Raw genomic sequence first — 9,205 nt, forward strand, 5'->3', positions numbered from 1 at the left:
ATACGAAGTGCATTATCTCTCGCAGTGATGGAAGAACATCAGCCATGTGTTTTGCTCTGGAACTCGGGATGTGGTTGCTTATATCCGCCAACATATTTGCCATTGTAGATGCGTGGCTGTTACAGAGCTCAGCTCCTCCAGGAATCTGCTCCGGAGCTGAAGATGTTTTCTCAGGCTGCCTCTATGTGCTGGTAAACCCCGACCTTCTGACCCTTCAGCCAAACAAGCAACATATGAGTGAAAGAGTTTATTTGGAAGAACAAAAACATTCCGTCAAGCTCATGATGCAGCTGCTGATAAACAGTAATATTGTATATTACACATGAAAAAATGTCCACCTTTCAACACTATAAAAACTAAAACAAGTTATTACTGTCAGTGGATTCTCACAAACTTACTGAAACCAGAGTGCGCTTAGCATGCAAACTGTTACATTTACGAGAACCTAGAAAAACAATAAAGGTGCAACAGTCTGACATTTTCCCTTCTTGAGGACTAACTGGATTTGTTTTGGTCAGATTATTTAAATAAACTGGTACATAAGGTTTTAAGGCAAGAAAACTATTAACACAACATTTGGTGAATGGCTTCCGTGGCTTCTATAACCAATTAAAGAAAAATTTGAACCAGAGCAAAGACTCAGTCAATTTCATCAATGTAAATTTCGCTATAAGAAGAAAAACCAATCAGAAATTCAGGTTCTAAAGTTATTTTATCTGAAACAAAGACTAACTTTCAGTATAGCTTTGTGAGCTCAAAACAGCACATTTAATAATCACCGCAAAAAAAAAAAAAAAAAAGGTTTGGTAATGAAAAACTTTCCCAAGTCAGCAGTTTGAATTTACCCAAAAATAAAGAATGAGATCAGAACGAATCAAAACTCTGAAAATAAAAGACAACCCCATTGCGAGCTTTGTTACAGATCTCATGCCGCTCTTGGCCATGTTACATATTATCCACCAAAAGCCTGGCGACGCTTTTACATTATTGTTCGCAGTATGGTTGTGCAATTTAATGTCTGGTGAAAGAGAATACAGCTTCAAAAAGACTTGCCGCCTTTTCATAATGTGATTGTGCACAGATATATTTCGACAGTTTCATGATTAGAAAAGTACAAAAACAGTCAAACTGTCTGAAAAAGGTATTTCCCTGAAGTGTGTAGAGTGTAAACAGTAAAGTTGCACAGATCACTGAGAACTGGTCGGTTGGAGTTTCGCTGGTCTTGATGCCCACATAAGCATACAGTGTCATAAAAAAACATTCGTCCTATTTTCCAACATTGTGATTCCCTTATCAAGAACCAAAATCCGTCCTCTCTTATAAGAGCAGACAGGCCTGATCTGAGATCAGAACCACAAATAGGATGCAATGTAGTAGATTGAGACAACTATTTATAAAGGAAGTGGTTTTATGCTCATCTCCATGACTTTTCAGAACGCTTAAATGCCGAAAGAAATTTACCGAAACTCAATAACTAAATATGAAATTGGTTTGTTTAAAGGTAGAGTGAAACTAGATGCCTGTCGTTTGGGTTTAGCCTGAAAACATTTGATATAAAAAAAAAATAAAATAAAAAAAATTACATAAATTCTGAAAAACAAAATAATAATAATAAAAAAACAGGCACATATAATATAAAATACCAAACACTATTCATGTCAGACAAACACAGTACAAAGTGAGAAACCTAGGATGCCAAGCCTATTAAATTAAAAGTATCCTGAAGCATCACATTTTCTGCTAAGAAATGTAAATTTCACCTGAAATCAAGTGGAAAAGCACAACCTGATCTGTAATCATGTCTGCCAACCTCAGGTTTCTGCTGAGAATTCAACATCAAGGGCAGAAATACATCTCTTTGGTCAGCATCGACACAATGCATGGAATCTGCTTCCTGGCGTTAAACCCTGGTGAATTGGACACAGACTCAAACTCTACTGCCACCTTGTGGTTTACTCGTGTCATGATGTGCAGAAGCTCCAGTTCCTTTCCGTATTTGCTGATCATGTCACACAGTGACTGGATGAACCAAGAGCCAGTCATTGTGTTCCTCCAGGAGTAGTAGCCTGCGACAACCACAAATTAACCTGAATTAGTATTTTTTAAGCCAAAAAACAAAACAAAAGAAAAATGACTAGTTCAAACACCCCCTCCATTAGGGACAAGGGTTTTAGCAAATGGATGGATGGACGGATGAATAGTTTAAACATGTATGTGCAATTAACCTGGAGCGGTGGAGAAGGCGTAGAGGAAGTCTGCTTCCACAGGGATCTTAGTGGTTTCGTCTGCACTGTCGGCTTCAATACCCGGATCAAGATCAGTGCCTCTGCAAGCCTAATCAGAATGGACAAGACACAATGTCCAATAAATAATGTGACAAACAAGAATAAAGAACACCTTTAAAAAATCTAAGAAGTGGCCTTGTTTACCTGGATAAAGAAAAGTTTGGGTTTTCCCACCAGACTTTTACAGCGATCGCCTCGGTATAATGAAGTAAGGCTCTGGATCTGCACCGGGCCATCAGTACCATAGATCACGCCGTCATCGCCGTGGCTCAGCAGAACGCAGACGAACGAGGCGGAGTTGCTGTGATCGTGCATAGATGCTACAAAAACAAAGAAGTCAGTGAAAAGAGTCGCCACTGCCGTCCATTAACAGAACCGGTTATGCTGTCAACAACAATTTTGCTCTCCTTACAGATGTTTAGCAGTTTTGTTTTACAGCATATAGCATCTTTCAGATCGTACAATTCTTAATATCAGACAAAAATAAACCAGAATAAGTAAGAAAACCTTGTCAAAGTCTCCAGGCTGAAAAATGTCAGTGTTTCTGTTTGTCCTGATTGGGACCTAATGGTTTCTGAGAATGTTCAGTCTACTTCACCTTAGAGTGAAGCTTCTGCTGCACTAATGTCTCTATTAACCTGGCAGTTCAAGCAGCAATCAGGTCTGGCCAGAGAAACTGAACCAAAATAAATAAATTAAAAAAAACAATATAAAAATGGGATCTGTCACCGTCATCTGCTGATCGTCAGCTGCCCTACTTTTACATGAGCTCACATTGCTTTGGGCAACTTCATAAATTCAACAAATGAAATCATCACTTGAAAAACTTCTCTTTTAATTTTCACCAAGGTTATCTTAGTCTGAAATTAAAATTTGTTTGTCATTTAAGTGACAAAAAAGCAAAAGCAGAAGAAATCTGTTAAAGGACAAATATCTTAAGTTTTATTTTGTACTTACTTGCACTTAAAATGTTCCTCATCTGATCGGTTGTTTGATCATTGTAAATCTTCACTGCATAGCCCAACTTCGTAAACACTTTACACACATTGGCTGCATCAACATCAGTGCCGTTTCGCTGATTCATACCTAAAAAGTAAAAGAGATGCAAAACAGACTGGAAAAATAATATAGATTTTTTTTTTTTTTTAAGGTGGCAACTTTAACTTGATTTCTACAAGTTCTGATTGATGAACAATTGAGAGTTCTGGTAAACTTAGTGCAGATTTAAGAAGGATTTATTGTGGTGGTGGTGGCGGCATTATGCTTTGAGTCAGTTTGTGTGCCGGAATAAAATACTTCAAAAATCAGAACCAACAATATATAATATGATATGCTGATATTATTAGCAAAGAAGAAGTAAAAGACTCATGTTTACTATAATCAAGAGAACATAAATTATTTGTCCTTAAAAAACACGTTTAACTCCTTTCACCTCACTGTCATATTCCTAATTTAAAGTATGATCATAAAGGGAGTCATTTTTTTTTTGAGTTACAAATTTTTAACTTTTCACAAAAAATTGAAAAATTGTGACGTGTTGGAAATTTTAAATAGTCACAGATACTGTAAGTCAGTAAAATCAAATGATATACCGACGCCTAATGAATATACAATTCCGCCTAAAATAACACATTAAGCAGACGTGCAATAAAACAACATAATAAACCAGGATCTGCTGCTAGGGTTCACACTAATCAAACAGTTCCCTATTAAAAGTGTTTATTGAACCAAGTGTGCTCTTTCAGTGCTGCTAGACAGGTTTTCAAAACAGAGTCTGCTCAGTGAGAACCACAAGCATACGTGTCCATCTGTCCGACTGTGGCTACATTCAGTAGCGATGATAACCAAATGACTTCCCAGTCAACAAAGGCGCTCACTGAAGCGCACACACCCATACACATATATGCAAATTAGTGAGCAACTTTGGGTACTGAATCAAAGAATTGAACCCACAACCTTCAATTTCATTCTACTCCACTACTCTGCTCTACCCAAGGATGTATCCCTGGGTTAAAGTAGTGCGGAAGTCATGCATACCTGGTGCACCGATTACAAAACTATGGGACAAGTGGTGCAGAATCAGTGATCTGTCTCTTCTGTTTTATTTCTGAAAACTGTCAGCTTGAAGCTGAATAAATTCAAACAAGGCATATTGTACCTCGCCCCAGTGAGCAAAATAGTTTGTCCTTATGAATTTGTCATGCTTCCTTTAAATTAGGTGTGAAGCACATCATGAAAGGTTTGAGAACCAATGCCCTGAGGGAAGACTTCCAGATTTATAACGTGCATTTCAGTCTCAGTGACTTTTCTCACACACACCCAGTTCAGCTTTAAGTTTAGACACACCTACCGTAACGCCATGCTACAATTCAAGAAGTCCGACCCCCACTCAGAAAGTCATGCGCGTGTGCAGCAGCTCTCTGATGAATAACTAAGGAGGAAAACTGTGGAAGGTATTCACAGAAATCCACAGAATGAAAGTGTTTATTGTTATTTCTCCAACAACTGTCACCATAGGAACCTACATCTGAATACCTAATTAAGTATCAGGGGATGCAGGTAAATGGTTTCAACACAGACACTACTAAAGTTCACAATGGACATTTCTACAACAGGCAGGCATGAAAAATCTTGTTGTTTCTTGTCCAAACCTTCTCAGTCTGGTCTCTGACTTCATCTCTAAAGCATCTAATATGGGCAGTCCCTCTGATGTTCTCATTACGGATCCTATCCATCCTCATCACTCCTGTTGGTTTCCAGCCATCACCACCTGAACTACATACAGGGAATAAAAACTATTAATCCCAGAATGCACTGCATTAACCCAGTTTCAGTTTTTCTAGGAGGAAGAGGAGTTTCACTGTGTGAATACGGGGCATCATGTTTTAATAAAAACTCTGTCCTTGAAGGAAGGCACCCTCTTTACTGCAAAGAGATTATAATGGTGAAACATTGCAGTTCCTCTGCTGGCCGAAAGGAGTACTCCAGTTCGATTATATTCTGACTGAAGAATAAGCCACTACTCTGGCTTACTTAAAATTCTGCAGAAAGAATCCCTGAATTATAAATTCCCCAAAAAGAGACTCTGATTCTGTTGCTGAACCAACACCTTCTTCCATTTACCTGGAAGAAGGTGCCGCAAATCCACAAGCCTGCTGTACGGGTACAAGGCCAAGCCAATGGTCGCCCAAACCAAGCCAACCTTTCCCAACCACCAACTGAACAGCCACTGCAACTATTACTCGCGTTTTTCACTGCCCCGGGTTGGACTGCGGCCACCATAGCTGAGAAAAGGGGAACTGCGGCCCTGTACATGCTGTCCGCCGCTAGCAGAGTGGCAAACGCCATCATTTTCCTCAAATGCAAAATCTCTCTGATCATCCCATCATATTTTGTTCTCCGTCGCACGACTCACTCACTACCAGAGATACATTTTGTTCTTAATAATGTCTAAAGTAAGGCTTTGTGTCTGGGTAGAAGGAAGTTAGTTTAGTATAAAACATTTGTAATTGTTTTTGATAATCTATTTCATTGTTTTTGTTGGGTTTTGCAGGATTCCATCCTTTAAACTCCTTGGTGCCAATAGGCCACTGAGCCTTTGGTTTGTTTGTTTGAGAGGCTATTGACTGAAAGTGTAGTTTTACAACATGAGCTTATTCCATTTTAATCAACGTTTTTCACTTTTTCTTTTCACAAGCCAACATGGTTTAGCAGACATGCTGAACCGTGTCCATTATCTGAATTCAACAGGTAAAAACCAAAAGCTCTTTGGTGTTTACAGATATAGTAGACCACTGGCTCTCCTAAACAACATTGTACAAGTTATCATAAGCCTTTTGTTTGTACTTTGCCCCATTTACCTTCATCATACACTCCATCTCCTTTTACACCTGTCTTTTCTCCTGTCCTCTCATTGTCCCACATATTCTTAGTGAACTTCCTTTTCTGTACATGGTTGATTTTTTTGTTCCAACATATAGTCTGCTTTTCTGCTGACATACCAGATACCATCTTACCCGTCTCCCTAATCACATTAGGTGTAGCTGTACACTCATCTAGGAGTCTCAACTCCCCAAAAAATCCACAATTTGATTTGCTTTCACTATCTGGTCCTCTGTTTTGTTCTCTTTATCTTCTTTACCATCAGCTCCATCCTATGTTGTCTATCTGCACTATCATCTACCACTGCCTTTACACTCACTAATCTCCGCATTTCAAAATCTATAGAAGATGCAGTCCGCCTTTGTGCTCCTCCCTCCACACTTGTATGTCACCTTCCTTCCTCTTCTGGAAGATGGTTTGTACTCCGACCATCTCCATCCTTTTCACAAAGTCGACCAACAAACGTCCCTCTCCTATCCTGGATCCCAAACCTGCCCATCACTTCCCTACTGCCTCTGTTCCCTTCACCAGCCTGTCTGTGAACATCTGCACCAAATCATCCTTCTCTGAACAGTGAGGTAATGCTACATTACATCATCTTGCTCACTCCAGACCGTCTGCTTCTCCTCTAACCTGTGGGGCATGAACGCCAACAAACACTGATCATCATGTCTTCAATTTTGAGCTTCAGATTCAGTCTGACAGTTTTTTTTTCGCTTGCAGAATGTTCCTAACAAACTAGTAAAAGAGAACACAAATCTATGAGGACAAAAGAAAGGAGATGGCATTGGAAATGGGAATACAGGGTGGAATCTAGATATTTTCTGTTCTCTACTACTTTACCTATCCAGACCAGGAAAATAATAGATTTAAAATCCAGACCTTCCCACACCGTAGGAACCCTGGACATGAAAAATAAACACTGAAGCTTTGTTATACACTTAAATAATGCAGTGAAATTCTAACTAGCACTGATGCCACAGAGAAACCAGAGCTCAGACACATTTAATAAACATCTTCAGTTGCCTTGGGACCGAAGCAAATCTCACTTTAAATACATTTCTGATTGGTCAGCTGCTATCTGATGATTTTCTATTTCTGAATAATTTCTATTTTGAATCAAACTGTTAATGAAGTCATAGGGATATTGAGCTAATTCATGGATCACTAGTGTGCTTATTTGAGCAATAACAAGTGTAACTTGTGAAACAATGAGGTTCTGCAAAAATAAGCCAGCAGACCAACACCCTCTCAAACACATCAATCATTTTGCTTATCACTTTCTGCCAGCAGTTTCACTCTGAAAGTACTTAGAGCAAACTAAACAAGCTCCAGTTACAACTCAAGTGATTCCACAACTTTAACATAATCAGAGGAAAGAATGCCCAATATTCTACATCATCAAAAACCATAAAGAGTGAAAGAAATCAGTAGAATGAGATTAAAAACTACAAAATACTTTTGGACATTGATGTCAGGTGATCCTATCAGGATTTAATAAAGACTTGACAAGCATTCTGTTATGTATTGAACTGTTTCAAAATAATCATATCACTGTTGAATTAATATGCACCAATGTCAACAAGCAAGATGGTACAACCATAAATGTCAACTTCCTTATTTAAAATGTGACCAAAATAAGATGTTGTTTCTATCAGTAGATGGATAACATTTCCAGCCAGTATCCTGCAGCTAGTTTCAAAACAAAATAACTAGTCACAGGCTAAAGGGAAACAGGATAAAGTATCACCTGTGCCCCTGTCAAAGTTCTTGTTGTTGATGATGATGCACTGGCCAATGTTGGGGTAACGGAGGCTGTATCTGAAGCTGTGGGAGTGGGGCTGAGCGTCAACGTCCATGGGCGAAGGAGCAGACAAAGATCCCGCTGCCCTGCAGGAGCACGAACCAAACCACATTTCATCATCTTATTGATTAAAAACAACATTAAGTGATGCAGGTCAGAGAGTCAAACCGACAAAACTGGAGGACTCGGCCTGTTCTACTGACTTGAACATGACAAAGAAACAATGACCTCCTGAGGATAAAGGTCGTTAACAGACTCAATAAACGCTTGACTTACTGTTTTCCATCGTCTTTCCTCGCGTCTGTGACGTCCCCCGCAGGGCCTGGTCTTTCTGTGGACATAGTTCTAAACAGGATTTAATAAAAGCGCAAACCCGGACGGAGAAACTACACGCCCTGAGCTTTTACCAGAGGAACCAGCTGCGAAATAAAAAGGCACACAGACGTAGACGTGGACAAGAGCGAGTCGAGAAGCATTTAGCTGCTCTTACCCGCCCAGTAAACAAAGATGCAACGTCATGCTAAGATGCGCTTGTTTTTCCCGTGCGGACATCCCGTGTTAGTCGGTGTTAAGTCATCACGGGAAAACCAGGCTGGAAGCGAACACCTCCTGAACTGCAGTCAGGCGGGTTATGTGGTTTCAATGATATGTTTTTCGAAGTTGCCATAATAAATGGTCACTTGTCTGAACGTGAAGATTTAATCTTTGTATGCTTCACTTGTGATGAAAACAAGAGACAGTCAACAACATAGTAAACAATGGCCTCTGGAAAACTACTCAAGGAAAATACCTACTTTTCCAGTTACTTAACGCTTATCTAAGTTATCTAAGTTTTAACTTGTGATCTCTTCCTCTTCTGTACGACTTTGAGAAAATTAGTCCTCTACTTTAATGAAGTAAACTTTTGATACAGTAGTAGTCATACTAATCTGTCCAAGACGTGATTACAGCAGTTAACTTTAAACTGTAGATGTTGAAAATGGCTGTTTTCACTTCTGCATATGTCAAACAGTGCGTAACATTTATTCTAATGAGTGGTAAGGTATTCAATTCTTTGCCCATTGTTGTAACATTTGTTTATTACATTCTGTACCAATGCCAGGGTTTTCTCTGGGGAAACAGTGCTGTCCATTCCTTGACTGGTCCTGTGCACTGTTGTTCAGCTGGCGGAAAACTGTGACGTCACTTTCAGATTCCAGATAACTCAGGCTATTGTTCATTTAATCTCAACTTT

The 9,205-nt window shown here is 39.3% G+C and overlaps 1 protein-coding gene across 1 annotated transcript; it reads right to left on the reverse strand.

Moving 5' to 3' along the window:
• Nucleotides 1–234: 234 nt before the first annotated feature.
• Nucleotides 235–8,476, reverse strand: casp3a (caspase 3, apoptosis-related cysteine peptidase a). The gene is made up of 6 exons (XM_055056463.1): nt 8,248–8,476; nt 7,918–8,057; nt 3,243–3,371; nt 2,430–2,605; nt 2,226–2,334; nt 235–2,066 (listed from the first exon to the last, which is right to left on the reverse strand). Exons 1-6 carry the CDS (start codon nt 8,310–8,312, stop codon nt 1,837–1,839), a joined length of 849 nt encoding a protein of 282 aa, XP_054912438.1. The 5' UTR covers nt 8,313–8,476; the 3' UTR covers nt 235–1,836.
• Nucleotides 8,477–9,205: the final 729 nt, after the last annotated feature.

The sequence above is a fragment of the Poeciliopsis prolifica genome, unplaced genomic scaffold (genome assembly GCF_027474105.1).
Source record: "Poeciliopsis prolifica strain line A6 unplaced genomic scaffold, Auburn_PproV2 SCAFFOLD045, whole genome shotgun sequence".
Classification (NCBI taxonomy): domain Eukaryota; kingdom Metazoa; phylum Chordata; class Actinopteri; order Cyprinodontiformes; family Poeciliidae; genus Poeciliopsis; species Poeciliopsis prolifica.